Here is a 25,245-nt window from a genome sequence, read left to right on the forward strand (position 1 = left end):
AAAAGCTGCACCACTCACCTCAGCCCAACTATGGGGTACGTCTTGCATGCTCCGCATTTCATGGGGTGTGCAACTGCAGTAAATGAAAGACAATTCGAGGGGGCAACAAAAAGACTTGTAATGAACACATGCGTTCCATCCCACACACAAAGAAAAATGCCAAATGGAAGCTACGCTCCAGAAGATAATTTTACAGCTCCTCACCATTTTCGGTGGACCGCATCCGATAGAATGTGGAGATCCAGACCAGGTTCTGAGGCTCCCGTAGCAGCCAGTTGAGGAACATGTCGTCCGGAATGGCAGGCAATGGTGCAAGCTGCATAACATGAAGACCGTTGGCGTTAGGTCCCCTCTTTCGCACGACAACAAAAACCTTACAAGGCCACTTGAAACATATTCATGTTGGTTGGTTGACAACAGCTTTATTAACATATTCGTGTTCTCAGCTGCATTTCACTTGTGTGTGCGTGTGCATGCATGTCAGCTTCATTGCTGAATTCACATCACCAGACACCCATCGGTCCTTGAGGTAAGACACAAATTTTTTGTGCAGACCATCAGGCCATTTTTGAATCAGACTCCAGCAGGAGGTGCTGAGTGACTGGCCCTTTGTGGTTATGTGACCCTGACAATACTACCCCAACACCAATCAGAGAATTTTGCTTCTGGCAGTGGCAGGGTTTTCATGTGACAAAGAGATAAAATTTCAAATTCTTCAGGCGGGCAAAGGGGGCCATTTTCAAATGCTGTACTCGAGTTCTGTGGGTGGTGTCCAGTGATTGGTTCTTCATTGTAGCATGACCTCTGTGTCATTCCTGGCACGACCAATAAGGGAATTCCATGTCTGATTGCAACAGAATTTCGGTGTGACGGGAAATATACTGTCAAGCCTACCCCTCATGTAAAACCCCGTACTCCTGGGGTCTTTGAGGTATTGGAAATAAATAAATAAATATAATGCTAAACATTAGTAATGCTAGCACACACTTGACAGAAAGAAAGAAAAGAAAAGAGAGAGAAAAAAAAAAAAGCCCTTCTGAAACTTCTCACACATAGAAAAAAAAAAAAAAAAAAATACAGAACTTGCCAAGGTGCCAAGGCAATTGTGTGAAAGCTTTCAGACACAGCTATGTGTAGTTGAAACCCACCGTGGCTCAGTGAATGGGAGGCAGGGAGGGCTCTTGATGGGCCGAAAATCACACAAGAGGGAGTGACTTTTTAAAAACGACATTTTGGAAAACTACAGCCGGTCTCCTACGTACAAACTAATTTATTCACTCCTTGGTTCATTAATTACTTTATACGATGAAAATGAACCGAATAAATCTCATCCTTGTTCATTTTTATCGTTTTCTCAAAATACAAATTTTTGACGAATATCTTCACATCTAGAGCAGATAAAGAAATAATTTTTATTGCAGCATAATCGTGAGTGATAAAATTACACAATGTTGGAAATAGATTTCTGATTTTTTTACCCTCTAATTGTTTTGTGCATTCTAATTTACATAGCTCATAAATCACTTTCCCCTGCATCAAAATTCAACAAGTTGTAAAATGACTAGTATTGCCTAAATCAAAAATGCAGTTCCCAGGTTGCATTCTTTATACTGTATACTATTTAGCCACACATTAATAATAGTTTTCTGTTCATTAGTTCTTTCTCTATTGTTTCTGTAAACAAAGGAGAGAATATGTCAAATATTTTGAAAACTAATTCACATGTTAGAAAAGTGATTACACATTTGAAATCAGCATGAAAAACTAATTAAGACTGGAATTTTCATTGCATTAAGTCTAATTATAAAGTTTAATATAAAGGGCTCCAGGAGCCCTGTCGCCCCTGAATAGGGTCCTCGGTCATTGATCCCACAGTAGAGAGAGAGAGAGAGAAAACTTGATCCTAACCATGGCAGCAGTGTTTAGATGGTGGTGAAATGCAACAGGTGCTCATGTGTTCTTGATGCCAATGGCTGTTAAATATTCCCCAGGTAGTCAGTTATTACAGAGCCCTCTGCTAGGGTGCACCTTTCTCTCTTCCCCTTTTTCCCCTGTCCTTTACCTCTGCCTTCAAGGCCCGGTTCAGGTGTCATATGAGGGTGGTAGCCACTGCATCTTCCTTTCCCACAAAACCAACCTTGAATAGTTTATTCTTTCAATTAAAAATGAATGCTCATAACGTGAGAACTTACTCCAAATAGGGCCATTCCATGCAAAGCAATTCTTAAAAAAAAAAAGAAAAAAAAAGAAAAATATTGGGCACGTTGGAAATTGTGCGAAATGCCTCCTTCGAAATATACTTTTCTCAAGAAAAATTTTTGGTGACGTAAGCTCTGAAATTTCAGCAAAAAAGCACAACTCTGAGAAAAAAGATTTAAATCATGCGTGGAACAAGATGTAAATGCAAATATTATTTCAGAATGTGGTCGAATATTTAGGGAAAACTCCTAAGGTAGAGTAGATTTGTTATGAGGGAGTAATTAATCTTTGGCATCCACCCAAGTGCAGCCATACGGCTACAAAGGAAAGCTATACAGCTTTCTCAGAAGCTTCGTAGTTAAAGAAAAATTCAACCTGGTCCGCGGATCGAACCCGGGACCACAGCCTTTCCAGGGCAGTCGCTCTACCGAGATAACCCAGAGGTCAGCAGAACAGATGGTAGGGCGAGAGCGAAGTGATCTATAACTCGAACTGGGAATGATGTCAGATATTTAGGGGAAACCCCCAAGGTGCAGTAGATTTGTTATAAGGGAGTAATTACTCTTTAGCTCCACCCTTTGCTTTCCTTTGCAGCCGTATCTGCTGCCCAATCTGGCGCAGATTGGGGACCACATGTGGAAGGCTTTCGATGACGGGAAAGAAGGAAGAGCTGTCGAGTAATTTCTTCCCAATTGAAGCTCTTTATCTGCAGCAGAAGCAAAGACTGCTCACCTGCATCTGTCGAACTGTGCATGGTGTGCTTGAGGGTCAGAGCCCTCTGCTTGTGCAGTTTATCATAACTCTGACACAGTGTGACGACTTCAGTGACGGTGCGCAGGTCTCGCGCTAGCAACGTCTTAAATTTGTCATCTATTCCTTCAAGAATATGCTTGCTCTTACCGGCTTCTGACATCTGTGCATTCACGCGCTTGCACAGGATCGCTGACATTCTCGAAGGAACTTGTGAAATTCTCGCCTACCTGCCAAGACTGCGCATGCAAGCGCTGTTCAGCGCAGAGTTTTTTGACTGCCAGTTTGCCAAGAACTTCAGAGAAGCTGGGTTTAAACCAGACCATGATGCGTTGTCTGCTTCATGGTTCCGGTACCCCAGGTTTGCTATGCCGGTGAGACCGAAAATCACGTTGTTGAGCTTCACTACCGCATCCCATTTGTTACAAGTGCTCACTCGCTCATAGGATGTGAGCCAGTCCTCAATGTCATGGTACCAATCGGTCCTGCTGAAGATGGTGGGGCCTCATCGGCAGAGAGTGAAATATGAACATATTGAATGTACAAAATGGTTTAAACCAGCGCAAACACTGCCTTCTTTATCTGTCAGCTCCCGACATGCACAAACTGACTTCAGAGTGAATATGCAAACCATGATATTCGGCGGCGACACTTGCGTGTTCTGCAGTGAAGTCACAGATAAGTGCCTGCCGCTGTGGCTGGTTATGGACTTTAATAACTATTTCTCCCGTCAAACAAAATTTACTCGCAAAAAAATCTAGGTTAAAAGCTAAGATGTTGATGTGCCATCTGAAGTGTTTTTATCTGGAGAGTCTTGATTCCTAACAGGAGCCTGAATATCAAGAAAAAGTAACTTTTTGGAAAGTTTGGAATATATTCTTTGTTCAACAAATTTAAATTGTTTCCAACATTAACTCAGCAAAACTAAGCAACCTGTGAAAGCATAGAAATATTATTTCACCTATACCTTTATAGAGATTAACCTTAATAAAACACCACAATTTTTGCAAATTTAATGACCCAAGAAAATGCAAAAAATTCCCAGTGTTCTGTTCATGAAGTTACATGAATAAACAATACAAGTGAACTATCCTAAGTTATATGTGTCATTGAATTTTGTTTCACGATGATTCAAAAATTTTGTCAAACTTTTGCTTCTTTGCTGAAATTTCAAAAAGAGCTCATATCAGAAAAAAAATTTTTTTTTAGAAGAATAGTATTTTGTCAGAAGACATTTCGCACATCTGCCAACACGGGCAATATTTTTTTTTCTGCAGAATTTGTGGTGGTCGTATTGTGGTGGTGACGTTTCGTATGGAATGACCCAGTAGGCTAAGTCGATGACTTGATTTCAAAGATTCAAGGGAAGCTTGGTCAAAAGTTGCCCCGTGGATAACATTTTTTTTCCGTCTGCACTTGATGGGGTCATGGAGCCACTTTTTCTAAGCTAGCCCAGAGGAGCCGAGCTCCAGGATGAGAGAAATCTTGTGCTCTTTGGAAGCCAGTGGGCACCTCCCACGCACCAGAAGCCTGAGTTTGGCCACACCACAATGAACAGCGCGCATCAAGTATTTGCACAGTTGGCGTATACTCAGAAGCAAAAGTTTATGAGACACACGCACTTGGGAGCTAATCTGCTATAGTGCCATCTCACAATCCACTAGTCTGATACCGGTATTTGCAAATGGTGCATGCATGACACATTATACGGCAAGGCACTTCAGGCAACTGGCTTGCATTGCAGCCTCTGAAATTATTCATTTCTGCCCGACCACATCCTACAACCTTTTGTTGCCAACTGCACCTATTAGAGCAGTTAAGAATATGAGAGAGTGGCTTATTTATTCTTGAAGTGCGCAGAGGCTGTCTGTGCCAGGTATACTTCACAATAAATTAAGAGCCCTCACTTTATGCACCTATTATTCGGGGGAAAAAAAAAAAAAACTGCTTCCGATATACATCCACACGCACTAATACTAATCTGCCATGGATGGCATCAGCGTGAAACATCCGTTAGGCCAAAGAGGCCAGGAGGTTGCATTATGCGATATCAGTGAAGCTGAAGTGCACAATCTTATCTATGCAGGCAGAGAGGGCTTGCTCCGCACTCTGCTATGCTCAAGTGGTTGTTGTTGTCCTCCTTTCATGGAAACACCTCCAGGCACAAGCATGCCATATGGCACAAGAAGGCTTTAGAAACCAGCAGAGACACACACCCAAGTTATAAAAGCCAGTCTAAGCCACAGCATACACAGAAAAAAGACAATTAGTGAACGCAAAATTAAATCCCAGCTTGAAAACTGCACGTTTGTTTATTACATCAACTGAAGAAAGAGGAAAGTCCAAGGTGGAAAAGGGTGAAAAAAGTTATAAGAAAAAGCGCTGCTCCTTGTGGTGGGGTGGGAGCACATCAACATAACATTACTGGATAGGCTACAATGCAGACCAGAAAAATCGGACAGAGAAACACTGAAGCAACCACTGCACTGAGGGATGGACCGCAGGTATCACACAGAAAAGATAGGTGCAGACAAAGAGAAGGTAAAGGTCATTTGAGTTAAGAAGGCAGTCATCAGATATTACAAGAGTGGCAGCAGCAAAGAAGCAGTGCAGAAAAAGAACTACATGCACTTAGATATCAGTGTGCTGTTTTTTGTGCAGGCTCTTTCAATTATGGGGGCCCACCTTTCGACAGCTCTCGATGGCAGCGGGAACAAAATGAGCACCAAATGAAAGCTTTTCACCAAGAAACTCGGGAATCTAAGGGAAGAAGAAGAAAAAAAAAAAAAAAGCAAGAACACATCAGGACAACAGAACGATAGCTGTGGCCCCACCAGGCACTCAAAGCAAAGTAATGTAAACTAGAGACTGCTGTCCATGGCCCATACCTTTGAGATGTTCTGCAGGAAGCTTTCAAGCTCTTCATATGAAATACGATGGTTGCCATCTTGGAGCTCGTTGCAAATGTCTGTATGAAAAAAAAAAAAAAAAAAAAGAGGAGGGAAGGGAGTATAACTAAATTTGTTTGCAAATAATTTCCTCAAAAGAAAAAATTTCTGCTTGTCCTTTGCAAGCTATTATATAAGGTGATGTTCTGCATAACCTGCTTTTCTGAGTCCCGTTAATTCATTTAAACTGCGGAAAAGTTTTCTGAGGAAAATCCTTTCCATTTAATCAGCACTGCAGCGATTACAAATTACCTTATGCATCAATGATCAAGACGAACAAAAGCAGATTCTGTAGGACTCACATTTGAGTTTGTCCAAGAGTCTGCCAGCACAGAAGACGAACAGCGCTATCTTCATCTGCAGAACCTGGATTGTCCCTTTACGTTTGCTACAGACATAAAAAAAATAAAATAAGCATTACAGACCAACTTTCAGCGCTTATTGCTTGAAGACACACACATACAAATTCTCAAACCGAGCGCACAAAAGCGAGCACGCAATCAAAGCTGAAGTGAATTCAGCATAGACACGCACACATAGAAAGAACTGTCAAGGGCCAGTACTTGTCCCGCAGCAATCCTTTCTTTGCTGAGCTTATCTGCTACGTACAACCAGTGGCAAGCAGCGGAACACTTCTGGTATATTTTCACATTTTCCTTGGACTGCAAAAAATCGTTTATTTCCATTGTGGGGCACCAACAATCGCTTACCTCATGTGGCATGCACCTCCAACTAATGTGACATGTCGGAAATCTGTAATGGGGTTCCTCACATCATGTGCATATCTTCGATGTTCACAGAGTGCCTTTTAACCTGCAGGTAGTGCTTTCAGTTGCACCACCCATATGAACTGAGTGTTTTGCAGCACACTTTGCTTTCTTGAAGGTGGTGCCTCTCCTCTTCACAGCATTCCTCCTTTTTTTTTTTTTTTTTTTTGAGGTCTATAATCTAGACATCAAAGGTGCTGCTGCAAATTGGGCACTTAGGCCTGGCTAAGCTGTGGTTAAGAAAGCCTTTGCCAAGGTAATAATAATAATAATAATAATAATAATAATAATAATAATAATAATAATAATAATAATAATAATAATAATAATAATAATAATAATCAATCAATCAATCTTTATTTAATGTGCGCAGGAACAACCATAATAATAATAATAATAATAATAATAATAATAATAATAATAATAATAATCGGTTTACAGGAAGGGAAAGGTGCAGTATCTGATCCACTTTTCTGTGGACACTTTAACTGCACCGAAAGGGGAAGGAGGAAGGTGGGAGTCATACCGGAAAGAGAGCAAGAGTAACTTCGACCATCTGAGGATCTTTCATGTGCACTGACATTGCACAGCACATGGACCCAAGTGACCCAATGTGGAATTTTTGCATCTGCAGCTTGCAAAGAACTGTGTGTAGGCGACTCACGCATCGAACAGGTTCTGCAGCAGGTTGAGGGCGAGCGAAGCCAGCAGGGGTACCTTCTGCTGGTGGACCCCGGGTGCCCGCTTGTAGAGGTCCTCCAGGATGGCCTCCACCTGGGCACAGCCCAGGAGCAGCTCGTGCTGCGATGCCCCCTCCAGGCCATGGGCCCCAAACACACTGCCCAGCATGGAGACATGCACGTTGCTGACTGCAAAGGTCCACACCACAGGTTAGGGGTCACCCTTTTTATTACACCAACATGCTTTGGAGGAAGAACCACATGGAACTAAAACATCTGAGCACACAGGAGAAAAAAAAAAACATAATAAACAATAAAGACTGGTCATATTAATGAAAGAAAGCAGGACAAACATGCTCTGTTTTAGCCCAGGCACTAATGAAAAACTGCGCACATTATATGCCAACATAAAATTAACCAGTGAAATAAAAAAAAGCAAACTAGACTGCAGTGACAGCAATTACAAGAGCAAAAAAAACTAATGCACCCAGAATAAAGGATTGAGAATAAGATAAATAAAAAAAAAATGTTGAAAGGACTGGCTATTTTTTATACTTCCAAACTGTGTTGCAAGCAACCACCACAGCCATGCTTATTGTCACAGAAGGTAGGTGTGACCTGCAGTGACACATCCCCATTGACTTCTAGCCAAACATAGGACAGTGCACATAAGCAGCTCTTCCAAAAACGCCGCCTCTTGCTCTTCAGTAGCTGCAGCTAGCTGAGCAGCAGTTTATTTCCCCATAAAGTAGGCGAGCAAGACTGAACACTAGTGAGATGAGAGCAAAGGGCACAGATATTACGAGATGCTCAAGAAGCTCTGAAAGCAGTCTGCAGAGCTCCAGTCAAAACCGAGAGCTCTAGATTGATTTTCAGTACCTGGATCTCTTCCAATACCTTTGCATACAATATTTTTTTTTTTTCCTTTTCGCTTTGTCTCCTTTGAATTGTGGTAGCCATGGCCAGATATTAAGCCTGCACTATCTCGCTTAGCTGAAGCCATGGGAAAATGCACTAAAAGCACAATACACAAGAGAAGGACACATAGAACAGGACTCCTTCTCTCGTGTGTCAAGTTTGTTAATGCAGCTTCCGATGGCTTCAGCAGACGATAACCAACTAGCTCGACAAAAATTCGTCTCGCTTAGCCGCTCAGTAAAATGCTATCGACTATTGGGTGTGTGATACAAAAATAGAGAGAACATACTAGGCTCTTCAAAAAACTTTAGCTGATTTGCCACTATGGAATCCATCGTTTTTACATAGCACTATGGTCAACTGAAATTCTCTGCAAAAGCTTAATTGCTTATGTGTATTAACAAACACATCTCCTTCTCAAATGCCAAGCACTCATTTCATCAACTTCAGGAACCTCAACAGAACATTGCAAGCGAAATAATAAATATCTTTTGCTGCAGTTGTCAGACTAGACTTTCTTTCTGCATGTTTTTCACTGTACCATACTTGTTTCTGCTTGCAATCATTCTTCCAAAAAATCACTTTGAAAAGAAATCAACATGCGGGTGCACCTGTTTATGTAGAGGCCGTTTTCATTGCCTTCTGCTACACAACTACATGACCTCAAGTTCCCTTAGTTAATCGGATATACAACTTATCTGCGAAATATTTACCACTCTCTGCCTTTTCACTCTTCAATGATGTGTGCTGGGAGTGCTCAAATAAAAAAAAAGATGCTTTTGTAAGACATAGCACCGACCAATGTTGGTTAGTTTGGCTTATAGGGTTTAATGTCCCAAAGTGACTAAGGTTATGAGAGATGCCATAGGTGACGTAGGGCTCTGGAAATTGTGACCACCTGGGGTTCATTAATGTGCACTGACACTGCACAGCACATGGGCGCTTTGATGGAGGCGAAAGCCTCTATCAAAATCCGGCCGGGATACACAGGGATCAAAAGTTAGCTGCATGAGAGCTGTTCTAACATGAACACTGAAATACTAGCAATCTGAAGAAATACTAGCAAACTGACAATTAATCTGAAGTCCTCTACTATGGTGCCCTTTTCACCCCCCCCCCCCCCCCTTCCATTAATTCAATTTATAACACTGGTGGAGCTCCTTAGCTGGAGTTTAGTTGCTCATCTGAGGAATCTTAGAAATTGGCACTGAAAAGCAACAAAGGGCACTGCAGTCTAATAAATGGTCTTTTAAAAATAACTACCCTTCAAGAGAAAGACGGAAGTAGCCTTTAACAACCTAGGGAATAAAGATGTTTTGGCAAAAAATAGCATGGCATATATATAAAAAAAAAAGAAAAAGTAAAATGAAGGCTGCCTGCAGCACTTTGTCTCACTAGAATTTGCAGCTTCCATTAAAGCGTGGAATTATTCTATATTTGCAATTATGCACCACGTTTCAACACATTATAAAAACTTCACATGAAGGCATGCCACAATATGTGTTAATTCCCTATTAAGTATCTAAAGAAAGCAAAAATATTCATTTACTGTCAGCGAGAAAAATGCCAGCATACATCAAGTGAATGGCGATACACAGAGAATTCAAACCGCACATGGTGTTTCCTTTCCAATTTAACAGGTGCTTCAGGATGTCGCTGCAGCTTTTAAAAAATATAAGAAAGAATATCCGCCCCAGGAAATGATGCAGACTTTTACACATGCCTGAAATATCCCCCACAACTATGACTGCAACTCGCCAGCTGCTAGACGCCTCTATCCCATCTCGCATTACTCACACAGAAGTTCCTTTTGAAGGTAGATGAGCTTGGCTCCAGTCCTGTATGCAGCGTACTTGATGTCGTTGAACGATGTGAGCTTTTCAATGATGAGGACCATTTCAGGATGGTCCCACTGCGTCTTTTCCTTTCGGTGACTGCAAAATCCAAAATTACAGCTTACACTAATATATCTTGTTCCAGATGGGCTAAAATGCATACTTTGCAAACTATGTTAAGGAAGGCAGGAAATGAATGCAAGGCTACTAGCTCCTACGTCATTGCCAATACAAATGACACAATAAGAAGTAATCAACTTTTCAGCATTCCAGCTGAGTTTACTAGTAGTATCGAAACAGCCGACGAGTTTCCCACCACAGATTTTTCTTCACTCTCACAAAATGATGCTATATGAACAGCACCAGTTAATTTTCTGTGAAAACCCCCGTTTGCACTTGGATGCTTCAACTAGTTCAACTGGTCACGGTGTAAAAGGAATGCTAGCTCTCGCTGTGCCGTTGAGCCTGCGATCGAAAACAGTGCAATACTTTCAAATCTGGATTCATGAGAACATCTACTCACTTCACGTAATACGGGATTCCGGCTCCCGTCTCCTGCCTCTCCCACTCGTCCATCTCTTGGGCCTGATGCAAAACGAAAACAATGAGTCAAATGATCCAGGAAAAGATTCGAGAGGCCGCCAAGGGCATGTCACGGCGAAATGTGTACGCTGAAAACACTGTCACGACACTTTTGAAAAGAGAACACCGATTCCTGGACCCCATCGCGGCAAAGAAAAAAAGCTCAACAAGCAGACAGGTCCTTCCAAGCACTTACGTGCATCCCAAGCCCACGTAAGCAGTTCAATCAAAACACGCGCGCACCGTTTTCTCGGTCACTTCGGCCGCTCTGGTCCACGCGCGTATGCAAAATGAGGGACACACCGGCGCTCTGCACGTCCGCGCACAGCCGAAGGTGACATCAAAAACACGCTAGCCGCGGGGAGCCCGAACACGATACACACACGCCACCGTCGTGACACCCAAAGCCGTTGCGCGGCAAGCCGCTCGCAACCGCGCGCATGCCGCGTTTGCTTCCGCGAACGTGCGATTCGACGCTTTCGCAGTGTTTGCTTGGGTGGGGACCGCCTACACGTTGTCCTCCAGACACGCGTGCGCTCAATGCCCAACATACGGGAGAGCAATCAGCCAGCGCGAACGCTGACCGAGGAAAGCACTCAAGGGGTGAAATAAAGAAACGAATAACAAAACGCGTAGCTAAGCCAGCTGAGGTCAAAGCCAGACAGCGAAGCAACTTCCAAAACCTTTTAATACCGCCGTCGACAAAGCTTTATCTGCCAGTTTCGTCCGGCGAGAAGCGGACGCGCAACGCGAGCGCGATAGCAAGCCTCCGTACGCGGGCGATCCCAAGTCCAACTCGTTCGAGTGCTTCGCTCCGGCCACAGCTACTAAAAGTGGGACGGGAGGGCGCGGGCGTTTGCAAGAAAAACAAACCACTTCGCGGACTCCGGTTACGTTGTCACTTCATTCAGGCCGTCCTCGCGCCACTCACCGTGCACGCGGTCTCTCGTCGAGGTTACCGATTCATGATTGGCGATGTCGTTATCACCGACGGAAGGAGTTCGAAATTAAACGCAACTCTTATCACACGCGCAAACTTCTTCAGGAGGCCATTTTCAAATCGCAGCATGGTTGCTTGTCCTTGGCTTGCGATAAATATTAGGAGGATTAGGAGACAACAGTGATAAACGATAACACCTAAGCTCAATTTTGTTCGGTAATAATAAAAATTTACGTTGTTAAAATAAACTATAATAATTTTTCTACCTACATAAATTGCTTGTAAGTTTAATGACACGTTGCAGTCAGTCAATGTGCTAGCAGAACACCCCTTTAGAGGGCGCCACAGTAGAAAAAGAGTTCTGCTTCAAAGGAAAACTGGAATTGCAGGGGCAGTTTATGGAAATCGTTAAACGACAATGTGAAACGTGACGCTTGGCGAAGTTGGTATACCATTGACGTCTCAGGAGTTTCCCCTAGAATCATAGCCTACGTTTCCGCAGTTTTACTCCGTACTGAGCGGTCTGCTGTGAAGTTTCGGTTCTTGAGTGCAGCAGCACGCCGGTATCGGCAATCGTGTCACGGTGATTTCAGAGATTTAAAACGCTCTGTGGTGTGTTTTTCCACACCTCGAAGCAAGGATGGGTTCCCCGTGGAGCCAGCCAGCCGAAAACAATGTTAAATACCAGTTGGACATGCAAAACCTCCAAGTAAGTGTCAGATCTTTAATGTGCAGAATGGGCTAATTTTTTTTTTTTACAATTACTGCACAATCAGCCTTTCGGTTCCTCGGTTCGGCTTTTTTGCGGTGCAGTTGGAGAGACAGATCTACATGAGGCACCTGATGCATCAACGAATGCTAGCGCTCAAGATCGCCAAGGCCCGGGAGCTGTTCTTCTGGCTTACAGCGTTCTACGTCGTCTCCAGCGCAGGACTGTTCGTGGGGTGCGTAAACTTTATTGCTTTGGTGTGATTGCGCGCTTGGGAAGAAACTGCAACCCGCTCGCATCGTAAGTATACTTATTGTAAAACCTCTGGATTTCTGATCAGTTCTAACGCCCATTTACAGGAATTGAACTCGCGACTGGGCTCAAATGAAACGTTTGCCACCATGATTGAATTAACCTTGCGGCCGATAGTTGCTGATGGCATGGGCATGCGATACTCGAAATGTGTATAATTTCACAAAATACCTGATTCACTCCAATCAATGAGCGTAAAAAAGGTTTGCTGAATAAGCTGAGCTGTGATAATGGTTATGGTAAAAATAGTTGCAATTTGTCTCAATGGTTTAGCTGCTCAGTAATGATCTCCAATTTTTTTTTAAATTTTTGTTTTATGCATGATTGTAGGCCTCCTTTGCAGATAAAAGCATGCATAATTGGAGCAAGTCCAGTTAAGCAATCAAGGAGGTTTCTTTTTATTCCATCCACTGATAGTTATAAGCTATTCAGTTAAACCAGGTCCCATATCGCTGTCCTTAAAACAATACTAAGAACTTGGTCGCCTAATTGTTCTTTGCTATCCTATATGCTTATAACACTGCGTTGAAGTCGCTGCAAGCTGTGGTCTTGAAACAAGGTGCCGTATGAATTTATGTGTAACTGCATTTATGTCTGTACAGAGATTTTGCAAGGCTTTTTCAATATGGTGACACACACAGCTGGAGCTATTGCTCAGCTGATTTGTAACATTTTATGTGAGCAGTTCCACGGCCTGCATAGCTAGCCGTCTACTATATAAACTCAGTTCAGTTCAGTCGTGTCCAACTCTTCGTGACCCTATGGACCATATCACGCCACGCTTTCTGGTCTGTCACTATCTTCCTAACATCACATAACTTCATCTGCAGCGGCCCCGCCGGGGTGGCGCAGTGGTAAGACGCCCGACTACTGTGCCGGAGTTCCCGGGATCGAATCCCGGCCTCGGCGGCTGCGTTTCGATGGAGGCGAAACGAAGAGGCGTCGTGTGCTGTGCGATGTCAGCGCACGTTAAAGATCCCCAGGTGGTCGAAATTACTCCGTAGCCCTCCACTACGGCTCCTCTTTCTCTCTGTCCACTTTCATTCCCACCTTCCTCCCTTCCCTTACGGCGCGGTTCGGGTGTCCACAGAGCAAGTGTGACAGTTACTGCGCCTTTCCCTTCCTGTGAACCAATTTAACTTATTCATCTGCAGCGCCTCGAGGATGCCATCTAACCATCGCATTCGCTGCCTACCCCTTCTCCGCTGACCCTCAACCTTTCCCGACATCAAATCTTTCTCCAGCGACTCCTCTCTTCTCATCAAATGACCAAAGTAGCTGAGCTTTAACTGAACTTTAACTTTTGAATTTGACCCTCCAATGAGCAGTCAGGGTTTATGGTCGACAATATCAACCGATTGGATCTTCTGGCAGTCCAAGGAACTCTCAAGAGTCTCCGCCAGCACCACAGTTCAAACGCGCCAATTCTTCGGCGGTCAGCCTTATTCACTGTCCAACTCTCGCATCCATACATCACAACTGGAAAGACCATAGCACGAGTTATACGAATCTTGGTTGGCAGTCTAATGTCTCTGCTCTTTACTAGGCGGTCAAGGCTAGCCATGGCTCTCTTTCCCAGAAGCAGGCGTCTCCTAATTTCATGGCTGCAGTCTCCTTCCGAGGTAATCTTGGAGCCCGAGAACAGAAAATCTGTCACAGCTTCCACTTCTTGTCCCTTGATGCTCCAGGACTTGATAGGGCAAGAAGCCATGATCTTTGTCTTTTTAATGTTCAGTTTAAGCCCAAATTTCTCACTCTCTTCTTGTACGTGCATCAGAAGTGTCTTGAGTTCCACTTCACTTTCTGCCATTACAAGATGGTTTAATCTGGTTAATAGGGTTTGACGTCCTCAAGCGGCTGAGCCTGTGAGGGATGCCCTACTGGTTTTCTAATGTGCTGAGACATCATAGGCACATTGCTTTTTACCTTTATCTACAAGTGGCTGCAGCAGCCGTGACTGAAACCACATCCTTGGGTGCAGCAGTCGAGCACCATAACCGCTGAGCTACTGCCCACCTTGTGCAGTGGTCTGTCAACGAGGGCGAATTTGTGGATCTCTCAGTGTTGAATTAGTGAGGTTTCACATGTATTTGCCTTTTTCGTTTTTTTTTTTCACAAAATTTCTGACTTTTGAGGGGTTAGGGTGTACACATCCCTCCCTGTCACTTGTCCGACAGGGGTGACAGATACACGAGATAAATAATGTAGGGCTTTGTGTACCGTCTGTGCACTTTTTGGCTAGTGGTGAGGTTAAGCTCTTTACAATTTTTGGCAGGTACCGAAGGACCAAGAAACTATCTTTGCTGGCCCCTGTTCTGCCCATGACATTCATACTGGCTTACCAAGGTGACATGGCTTATGGCAGCAAGCTTGTGCGAATCCAAGGTACCTGATCTCTCACTGGGATGATTTATTTTGCTTTTCTTGAATGCATCTTACCTATCTGACGGTCATAAAAAATGGCCAGAACCTGAAGTAACTGTCATGTTGAGTCCTTGGTAAAAATTAAACGGCAGTTGAATGTTAGGTCATATTGATCAGGTGAGCTGTCACAGAATTATATAGCCCACTGGTATTCTTTAAATCAGGGGATATTTGTCAATACCTTAGAAATTAAAATGCGCACTGTCATGTAAACCAAAGCAACATGGCTCAAGTGACATATAAATGCCAATAAGTGATGAAAAGAAGTTCATGCAATTGCCAATAGTGGCCAGTGTTTTTTTTTTTTTTTGTAACATTTTGTTTCGTTAAAGAAACAATAGATTTCAGAGCATAACTTAAAGGTTACATAGCATCCTAAAGGACATTGCAATATACAAAGAACCTGTCACTGTCTGCTTTTCTATTCAAAAGTTGTTTATTTTGTTTAGTAAAGCGGAAATCTGGGCGAGTTGGTATGTATTCATACTGGGGATTAGTGCAATAAAGGCGGGGCAAGGACAAAGCAGGCGCTGACTATCAACTGGATTTATTGAAGGACAGAAAGCGAGAATAAACCAGAATTTCTTATAGTGCCATTAATGTCGCCTTGCATGTCTTCATCAGAACGGAAAGTGATAAAATATTGGAGTTCACCCAGATGCCAATCTTCCTGGTCTCCTTGTTAGTTCCTGCTATTGTGGGTCTAGAAGGCATCACTGTTCTGTATTTTATTTGTTTCAAGCTCATCTCATGTCTTTTCACAGGTGAGGCAGAAAACATACTTTCATTTGAGAAAGATTTACTGCAACTTCCACATGGTGTTCCAACTGTGGGCGGCATTGACGAAGCCAGAGAGAAAGCCAGGGACGAAGAGAGCTTCACCAGAGCGCACGACATCTTCCTGTGAGCGAAGGCACTTTCGTCTCCCACCGTTGCCGTCAGTCCTAATTGATGCTGGTGCTAACATCGAAACTTTCATTTGCTGTCCGATATATTCTGGGAATATGCGCCTCCCTGTGGCGCATAGAAATGAGAGTAGCTCATTCATATAGTTCTACTGAATTGAACTTGTCATAGCTTCGTTTTGTCACTTGAAAGCATGAGCGGCATGGAACAGTGAAGTGACGATGCATCTATTAACATTCAACTGAAAAATGTTGTTCTGTTGTGAATGTCACACTGTTGAGGTAAAGAAATGGCTTGTTAAACTTTGGGGTGAGAGTCCAGCACCTATATAGCCTAGTCCCTTTTGTTTCCCATGCTTCCAGTGCAAGCTAAGCCTCGTCAAGTCATCTGAAACTCTACTATGTTGCAATTTTAGCTGGTTGACTGAAAGGAGGCAGCCATATGTAAACCTTAGAGCTTCCAATTGTGCAAAGTTATGCGACACTTTGGAATGCAGTGTGCTGAGCAATGTTTTCGTCCCTATTTATTCATGGTCCCTTATCGTACAGGGTGAATTAGTCATTTTTGATGCATTATAATGTCTGTAGAGGATTTTTAGCACTTACCCATTGTGGTAGTCCTTCACATTTTCTCTTAGCAGTACATAGTGCAATGATAACCAGTGCCTTTTGCTGCTGGCACTCCAATCAGGAAATGCTGGGGTGCAAAGAAGGAACTTAACCGTCACCCACGCAATGTACTTATCAGGCTTGTTAGTGCTTGTTGCTTGCACGTTAAAAGCCCTGAATTGCAAATAATATAAGACTGTTGTCTTGTTGGGCCTTAATAGCACCATCCTCTGATACAGAGCCATAGCGGGCAACTAGGCATGCTACATTTATTTTACATTGACTAGTCACCTTGTAACCTTCAGTCTTTTCGATGTTATTGACTCCTGTAGGTAGTCGGATAGCCGGTTAGACGGGCAATTTTGTCCATGCGTCTTTCAATACAACTTGTGGTTGTACTTTACCGTTTATAGCAGTGCAAGATCAATTTTCAGGAATTCAGTGAAGCTTTCACTGGTGATTCTATTCCTGCATTATGTACAAGTTGTGATTCAAGTTTGATGTCTAGGACTTAGATTCTGAAGTAATGTATTCAGTGTTTTATAGTCTCAATGGACCACAGCAGCGCTCATGTCAGTTATTAATGCAGCAGACTGAGGGCGTTGAGTTGCGAACTTTCATTTTTTTTTTTCTTTTCACTTCTGGTCGTTCCGCAGTGGGAGTGTAATTTTGGACAACTTCACTCAAACCTTAATTTGTAGAAGCCTGCATTTCTGTTACCAAAAGCAAAATTAATTTGACGATGCGCTTTAAGGCAGGGCCTGGCTTTCCTGTGCAGCGTAGTTCAGCAATTTGTTGATACAGTATTCACGTTCACTATTAATTTCAACTGAAGTCAAAGAGCATTATGCCTGCTGCTGCTTGCACTTTCCTGCCATATCACGTAACTATCTACACAAGACCTGAGAGTACAGAGAGTGTAGAACAAAGGCTGAGCCTTACTTATTCAGCACTGATCTTTGCCATACTGTAGCTTTGAAAGGGCAACACTCCCAAGTCGCTGACACTCCACAATGGACAATTCCTCTTTGCAAAGGCTCGCTATAAATATTTATATAATCCGAAATTTTGTCTCCAGCAGAACAAACAAAATCTGCATGTAGAAGCGTGTACGATGAGGCTCATAGACCTATGTATGGCTGAGAGGATGTATTCACAGTCACAGCTCACTACTCGCAGTGCTTGATGTGCAACTGACAACTGCAAAGTCGGCGATGTGCAGGCCACACATGGTCAGTTACTGCTCATGGTGCGCACTACACAACTAGCACTCAAGGTGCCTGAGGTGCATGGGCAGCACTTGGTGCTTGAGAATGTGGTCGAGCCTTATATTGTCCATAGTGGTCCAGGAGAGTGCTGCTTTACAAATGTATATTATCCCAAAATTCATATCATCGAGAATCTGTTGCACTAATATCACCCTTTTCAAGAGCGGCTAGCCAAATTGGCTTTTCTCTGCCAACCTAGTCATTTTGACCAGCTCAAATTGTTGGCCAAATAGTCCCAAACTGAATCTCAAAATTGGGACGAAAATTGGGGCGTTATTTTCGTGTTCAAAGTGCTTTTTTTGTTTGGTGCTTTGCAGTACTGTTTGTGCTGCTTCGACACAGAGCAATCACTGCATTCACCTCAGGAGCCACTACTGTTTGACATATAAGTAGATAACATTAATCATGAGCTTTGCATTAAGAAAATATTTACTCAGTTTGTCATATCTGTAGAGTGATGGCATTGGATGCAGGCACCCACTGAGATACAGTACCACTAGTCACTAGTGCCTCGTCTGAAAAGCTCCCTTAATGTGCGGGGAACTGCTACAAGATATCAGCCATTATGTGGTAACTGTTCGTTTACACAGGCAATTATATACTGCATTTTTGCAGCAGGCCACAGAGCGATTGTGGATAGCACAGGAGCTTATTAAACATTAACATTGTCTCATGATGATGCTCGATGACATTAAAGACAGAAGCTCTTGCCCAAGGATTCATCGCAAATGTTTGATCAAAAACAAGTGAGCCTTTCCATTATCTGCATACCGTATTTTCCCGTGTGATGACCTCACTTTTTTTAAAAGAAAAATTGACGTCAGTTTTGGGGAGGGTTCATTATGCAGGAAAGCCTTGAAGATTTTAAATTTTTTTTTCCCGAGAGTCGTCCATCCTTTCATTCAGCCATCAATTGTCAATGAAAGCACGCAGTCAGCCGCCATTACGGTAACAGTTTTTAGCATTGTTCGCTTCAAAAGGCATTTGCTGCTACCATGCATTCCGAGTAAGCCATCACTGGCATTCATGTCAAGGCCACTAGCACTCATGTTAACCCCCCCTTTTCTTTCCATCGCTAGAGCCAAGTGATGTTATCGCTACTCAGCATCTTGGTGTACTGCCAAGAAATTCACTATGGTATGGACTGCAACAGCCTTGTCTTTTTTTTTTTTATTTTTTAAATTCTCTGCAGCAAAAGTAGGGGGTTCATTATGCTAGTGGGTTCATTACACGATCTTGGTTCCAGCGATCAAAGAGCAATGGGAATGAGGATTCAAGGGTAGCCTCAATCCATTGGCAAATATTTCGATGAGAAGACTTGTCTTTGTATAGGCCCTTTTGTTATCCTGTGAAAACAGCAATGTATGTGTGTGGCTACAAGATACGCTTTCCTTTATTACGGCTCACTTTGTTTCGAGCTGTTAAGGATCAAATCATCTTGCTCTTTCTACATAGCCTTAGCAAGTTGTGTACCATTTGTATGGCATGTGCAACAAACAACTCGCTAAACAGAGGAACGTATATTGGAGACATAAAAGTGTGCAGAGGTATGACGACAAAGTGGAAAACAACCAAGCACTCTTTCCAGCTGCTTTCTTAACACTTTCACTGTCACTGACATACACACATGAACTCCGCTCTGCATTCAGAATGTGCGGCAAAATGCAAACCTAGCGTGCTGTAGGTGGTGATGCCGACCATAGTGCATTTCTAGAAGCTTGTATTATCGTCTCTCTGCTAGGTTTGCCAGTTGTTGGTTGCTTGCTTTGTCCGGTATAAGGTGTCAAGTGCATGGTTATGCGCTGTCCTCCATTATTAATAGCAGCCTCCACTATTATCAGCAGCAAGCCAAGGTTGTTGCATTTTTTCATCTTTTCATTCACAAGTTGCCATTTTTACTTTGTGCCAGCTGCTGAAAGTGTTCCTTCCTTGTAAGCACATCACACACACACACAAAAAAAAAAAAAAAAAAAAAAAAAAAAAAAAAAGGAGACTGAAAGGATTAAGAAGAATAAGAAGGACTTTATTAATAAAAGAATGTTTTGTTTTGCCATGCTGTTGTAGGCCATGTATTTCAAAGCTGTGAAATCTGTGTTTATTGAAATCGCAGAGAGAACAGAGGGCAGGGTCGCATGCTCCATGCTTTCAGCCTGGTTGTAATGTGACAAGGTCAAGTTGAAAGTAACTTGAAGATTTGCTGACAATTATGTTGTCAGGCATTCAAGCTGACCTGTCACAAGCAGCTAGAAATTATAACTGAACAGTATTTACTGTTAGCAAATTATTGTTTGCACATTTGTAACATCACTTCACAAAAGTATGTGCTGTCTGTGTATTGCTGACATTAGGCAACTAGTGCCACCAAGAATAAAAAGCTTTGTCAGTTATTCTCGTGACATTCAATCACTTATGGTAGACAAGGTAACAATGAGCCCAACATAGAAATACGCACATTGTTATGCACTGTCCAATGCAATGTTTTTCAGTTCCTGATATTTAAAGGGGTCTGGACACAAAAAAAAAAAAGTACAAAAGGGTAAAATAAGTTACATTAGCAGCCCTTTTTGTTACAAGGAGCGTGCATTGTACTGATACATATAAATAGTACACACACATGCATATATACGCACACTGCGTGGCTAGCAGTGTCTGAATGTGCATATTCTGAAACATGCAATAAACTGTTGACTTTCCTTGGTCTCTGCTAAAAATTGGCTATGCCACAGTGTAAAATTAAGCATTACCTTTTAGTACTGAGGCACGCATTCTAAGAAGGGAGGCAGGGGGCAGAGACAAAAAGTGGCTACTTGAAATTCAAGAAGCATGCCTGTGCATGGAAGCCAGTTGCTGTTGGCTTGCTAAGGGTCATAATGTGGGTTTCAATATGGCAGAAGGCTCAGACACAGCTTGCATATTGCTGCCTGAAGAGTAATGCTAGAATGACCTCAATTCTCCAGATACTAGTGGAAGAGAATAAGAAATTTTCCTTGTTCCAAAGGCAGCTACTGTATTCTCTGCACAGTGGAACTAAGCTTTACAAATGCAAAACACTGGCACACATTACCAATGTTGCAGCGATCCCTGTTGGGCAAATACAGCAACACATCACAGTGGTATCATCTCTTCGTGTAACTGCCTCAAGGCCTCTTTCGAGAACTATTCTCGTAAACTGGCATGGGTAGGCAGCAATTTAAGTTTAATTTGGTTTGGTTCACGGGGTTTAATCAAGGCTACTCAGGCTATGAGAGATGCCGTAGTTGATGGCTCCAAAAATTTCAACCACCTGGGGTTCTATAAAGTGCACTGACATTGCACAGCACATGGATGCCTCTCCATTTCACCTCCATCGAAACGCAGCTGCTGTGACCGGGATTCGATCCCACATCCTTGGGTACACAAAGTAAAGGTTCAATATTAAATCAGCTAGTAAAAATGTACAGTCTGCAAATTTGCACAATTCAAGCTACAAGCACGCATTCACAATATGGATGAGACCAAAGTTATGCAGATTAAACCCATTTCACATACAGGTGCAGCCCTCTGCAGTTGCATTGACAGATCCCTTCTGTTAGTTTTGTTCTTGCATGAAGTTTATGCATTTTGATTAGACCGGTTCATTTTCATTCACTCAACATCATTGTCAGGAGGGCTTAGCCTTAGTAGCAGTGTGGTAAGGTGGCGCCACCTCTGCAGTGGTGGCAGCAGCAGGCACCCTCTGGCGAGTGACTACGGCAGCCCCAGATGGCAGCATCGGAGTGTTCGCAGCGGTTAGGGTAAGCGGTGCTCTCTGCACCACAGGGTCTGCCTGAGGTTGAAGGAAGCGGGGGTCGATCATCGGGTCGCTGCTGCCGGATGAGAAACAGAATTTCAGCTTATGTGCATGAGGAACGCACTGCATGACATACAGTCAGCAGGGAAATTTTGTGGGGTGTACACAGCCAGAAACAAGTTCCTTGTAGTCCTGCTTCAGGACCAAGTTTCCTGGTGAATAGAATACCAGTGAATAAAGCATATACATGTCCTCTTATGATTGCAATAATTTCAGGTGATTGGCTCAGTTGACTTCACCAATCTAACTGTTTCTATGCAATATTGCCAAATGCCTCATTCTCCAGGAAACGCATCATTGGTACCGTTAGTGAAAAATGGCATGCCACTGACAGGTGGTACAAACTACAGTTGGCAACTGGCATGTCCGGGACCTGATTGGTCATTGGGTTGTGTGGCATCATAAGACCACATGGCATGGCAGCGTTGGCAAGAGCTGCCAGCTTGGGCAGCTCATTTGTGATGGAAGGGCAAGGGGAATCAAACACTGTGAACTGTACGGTGCACCAAAGTCCCGCGTTGTCTGAAAGCGTCTTAAACGGTGATTTTGGCTTTAAAACACCTCCGAGTTCTATCTAAAAAGTAAGAAACACCCCCAGAGAAATTTACTGAGAAGTAATTGTCTGAAAGAAATATGTGAAAACAAAAAACAAACTTTGCTGGGCTTAAAGAGCAATTCTTGCTTAAAAACATCTAAAAATGCGAGCTAAAAAACAACACATCAAAATTTATAAATGTGAAATGAACTGTGCAGCATAAATTAAAAAGGATAAGCAAGTATTTTAGAAAGTAGTGGGATTTGAACTGCTGTCATATGCATTCAGAAGCAGAGCATTAGCTGATTGCTTTGGAGAAGCAACATGCTTAGGGCTCCTGTGTTTTGACCCGTTCTCACAGACATTATTTTACTTCCGCTCGGTGGCGCAGTTCACCTCTTACAATGTACTGTTTACAGTTCGGAAACACGTAGAGCTTAAGTGCCCCCCCTCCCTTGTTTTTTTTAATGTATTGGCGTTGAAAACCACCCCATGCTGCCTAAATATAGTCTGTTGTTGTTTTTTTGAGACCTCGGAGAAAGCGGGAGCAAAATAAAAAAACTTGCCAAACTCAGCGTCTGGAGGGATCTGAACCAGCGGCTGCACAAACAACCAGCTTTGCTCGCTTTAAACTGCGTGGCCATCGCTGCAGCCTCTGGTGCTCACACTAGTTTGTGCAGATGCATACAGAAAAACATGTTGAGTCACTGCACTTGGTAGTCAGAGCCCAAAAATGCCAACGCAATCCCCTCCATACCGATCACACTGATCGACCAAGGTTTTCTTTTTTTTCCTACACATCCACATCCTGTAAACTTCTGCTGCTGATTGCATATGGATATCCACAAAGGGCCTCTTCAGTCTGAGTGTAAAGGTACCTTCTGTTGCTATTAAATCAGCAAATAACAATCAAACCGTTAATAAGCACTTAGGAACAGCAAGCAAATAATTAAATGATTTTTATTTATTAGGCACACCTTAAATACAAGTTCCTAATGCAGTAGTACAGGCAATGAAGAATTCAGAAGAGAATAATGATCTCTACGAGAACCAGGCATAGGTGTAGTCTAAGTTTGTCTTTATGGTGGCGAAGAATAGAATAATGATATTTTTTTTCTCCCCATAGTTGGCCTTTAGATTGTTGGTTCACTAGTATAATAACATAAACCAATGAATGTAGCTGAAAATTTGCACAGTGTTTTGAGCATATTCATGGCTACTTAGCTGTGAACTGTGCAAGTTTTCCCTCCTGGTTTAAAGTAAAACAATGCCATTCACGAGGAACCTAAATTTTTTGCTACCTGTGCATGACAAAAATGAATGGTTGCACCTTTGTGCTCCAAGCTGACTAAGTCCACTAGTGTGCCCATCTCTATCTGAACTCTTGCAAACGTTGGCATGCATCAGCAGGTGTGCTCACCTGATGGGCTTGGGAAGCACTGGGGATTCATGTCTTCCACCGGGGGTCATGTGAGGAAAGGCTGCCTGCAATGCAAGTGCCACAATAAGGGTCCGTTTCACACAAGGGCTGATAGCAAACTGCGCGATCTGACCAAGCAAGAAAAAAAGTTTCCTTAGTCGAAGATTGAGGCTGGAAATTACTTCAGCCACCATTTCTTTCCTTGCGACACAATGGTTCCATTGCGAGCATGTCATGCATGTCAGTCATGCAAGCGCAGCTTTGTGGTGCACACCACTGGTCATTATTTACGTGGCCGGGCATTCTGGGGTCCCATACCTGTCCTTGCAAGGGCGCAGTAGTGCCACCAGTGCCAGGAAACGCAAAGTTTCGTGCTGTAGGATACGATGGACTTGAGCCAATTGGACTCGTAAACTAGGGTGGAAAGGTATGTAGAAACAAGAGGAGCTGACATCAGTACTCACAATTTCGTGACAGAAAAAAAAAAAAAAAACGGCAACCTTTTCTTACCTGCTTGCTGGAGGAGAGGCCGATGGGACTGCTTCGTTTGTCCTGTTGGACCTGATATGTGTTTAGCTGTTTGTTTAACCACTGAATCACTGTTAATTAGAAGCAGAGGGGCACAGGTCTAAGAACAAGTAAGAGAACAAAGTAAGTTATTGGGGAAGTACATGAACAACCCTGAACTTGAGCATGACAAAAAATTCCGAGATGAAAGGATGCAAACGAACCGCCTATATTACTATTCTTGTGTTTGAATTATGGCTTTTGTAGGCTTCTGCTGCAGGAAGCAACTTGCAGTCACCCTGGAATGGGGCTTGTTCTATAATCCGTCTCATGACCTGGCCCAATCAGGATTATGTGCAACTGTAATAAATAACTGTGCTCCTCTTTCCTCCTGAACAGGTAAGGTCGACAGCAGGAGCACAATTATCTGCCATTACCCAGGGTTGGCCAGGTAGCACTTGCCTTTCACAGTGCTTCTGAGATGCAGTATAGGTTTCCTTTTTCAGGTACTGCTGCCTTCACATCAAGCTAAAAAGCCATAACAATGTTCAGAATATACTGCCTAGGTGAACTGAGTTTTTGCTACGGAAGATGGGCATAAATATACATTCTTGCAGCTCTTTCCCTACAACAACAATAGCAAGAGCAGAACTCATTGTTTTCCCAGGAATTTATATTTTCAATAGCCACAACAAGCTATGCTAGGGCTGGTAGTTGTGCCGAGCTGTGCTGAAGCTATGCAGCTCTTGAAGGAGCCTGGATATGTTACCTGGAGTTGGCGTGCACATTTTACGACTATGACCGAGCACAATGCATGGCGTTATATTTTGCACAAAAACACTTCAAAGACTTGAGCTTTTATTTTGCTCGCAACTAAATTGCAGTTTCTTACACAGATTAACCTAGCTTTCTCATCATCTCTTCAGCAGTTTTGAAAAGGCAGGTTGCCGCTATTCTGCCCATGATGCTGCTGGTAAAAGCAGTTGCTGGCACCTGTTGGGGCTCTCAGAGTCATATATATATTAACTAAAAAACCACCATAGTGTTCTTATCTGCAGTTCTGATGGAACCTACACAGATGGGCTAATGCGGTAGTAGTTATTTGTTA

General features: G+C 43.0%; 3 protein-coding genes across 11 annotated transcripts in view; 1 reads left to right on the forward strand and 2 right to left on the reverse strand.

The window, feature by feature from the left end:
* Window positions 1-11,768, reverse strand: part of LOC146181983 (dystrophin-like) — a 30,822-nt gene extending 19,054 nt beyond the window's left edge. For 2 of the 6 annotated variants that reach the window (XM_084576981.1, XM_084576986.1), the window contains exons 1-9: window positions 10,876-11,432; window positions 10,621-10,682; window positions 10,060-10,196; window positions 7,329-7,533; window positions 6,200-6,285; window positions 5,838-5,917; window positions 5,635-5,709; window positions 205-316; window positions 19-73 (exon numbers count right to left, since the gene is read on the reverse strand). In XM_084576981.1, coding sequence (XP_084433107.1) covers window positions 19-73; window positions 205-316; window positions 5,635-5,709; window positions 5,838-5,917; window positions 6,200-6,285; window positions 7,329-7,533; window positions 10,060-10,196; window positions 10,621-10,682; window positions 10,876-10,881 — 818 coding nt within the window. In that variant the 5' untranslated portion in view covers window positions 10,882-11,432. Of the gene's footprint in view, window positions 1-18; window positions 74-204; window positions 317-5,634; window positions 5,710-5,837; window positions 5,918-6,199; window positions 6,286-7,328; window positions 7,534-10,059; window positions 10,197-10,620; window positions 10,683-10,875; window positions 11,434-11,552 lie in introns of those variants that run through there. The other 4 variants (XR_014700321.1, XM_084576982.1, XM_084576985.1 and 1 more) reach the window with 4 other exon arrangements.
* A 208-nt stretch (window positions 11,769-11,976) lies between these two features.
* Window positions 11,977-18,468, forward strand: LOC146181984 (plasminogen receptor (KT)). Its single transcript, XM_084576990.1, has 4 exons — window positions 11,977-12,328; window positions 12,433-12,563; window positions 14,916-15,025; window positions 15,829-18,468. Exons 1-4 carry the CDS (start codon window positions 12,260-12,262, stop codon window positions 15,969-15,971), a joined length of 453 nt encoding a protein of 150 aa, XP_084433116.1. The 5' UTR covers window positions 11,977-12,259; the 3' UTR covers window positions 15,972-18,468.
* A 1,321-nt stretch (window positions 18,469-19,789) lies between these two features.
* The window catches only part of LOC146181985 (spindle assembly abnormal protein 6 homolog), a 32,493-nt gene continuing 27,037 nt past the window's right edge, over window positions 19,790-25,245 (reverse strand). For 2 of the 4 annotated variants that reach the window (XM_084576987.1, XM_084576988.1), the window contains exons 14-17: window positions 24,141-24,229; window positions 23,949-24,044; window positions 23,631-23,695; window positions 19,790-21,691 (exon numbers count right to left, since the gene is read on the reverse strand). In XM_084576987.1, the coding sequence (XP_084433113.1) occupies window positions 21,487-21,691; window positions 23,631-23,695; window positions 23,949-24,044; window positions 24,141-24,229 (455 nt within the window). In that variant the 3' untranslated portion in view covers window positions 19,790-21,486. The remainder of the gene's footprint in view (window positions 21,692-23,630; window positions 23,696-23,948; window positions 24,045-24,140; window positions 24,230-25,245) is intronic. The other 2 variants (XR_014700322.1, XM_084576989.1) reach the window with 2 other exon arrangements.

The sequence above is a fragment of the Amblyomma maculatum genome, chromosome 8 (genome assembly GCF_055883805.1).
Source record: "Amblyomma maculatum isolate TAMU_Amacu chromosome 8, ASM5588380v1, whole genome shotgun sequence".
NCBI lineage: Eukaryota > Metazoa > Arthropoda > Arachnida > Ixodida > Ixodidae > Amblyomma > Amblyomma maculatum.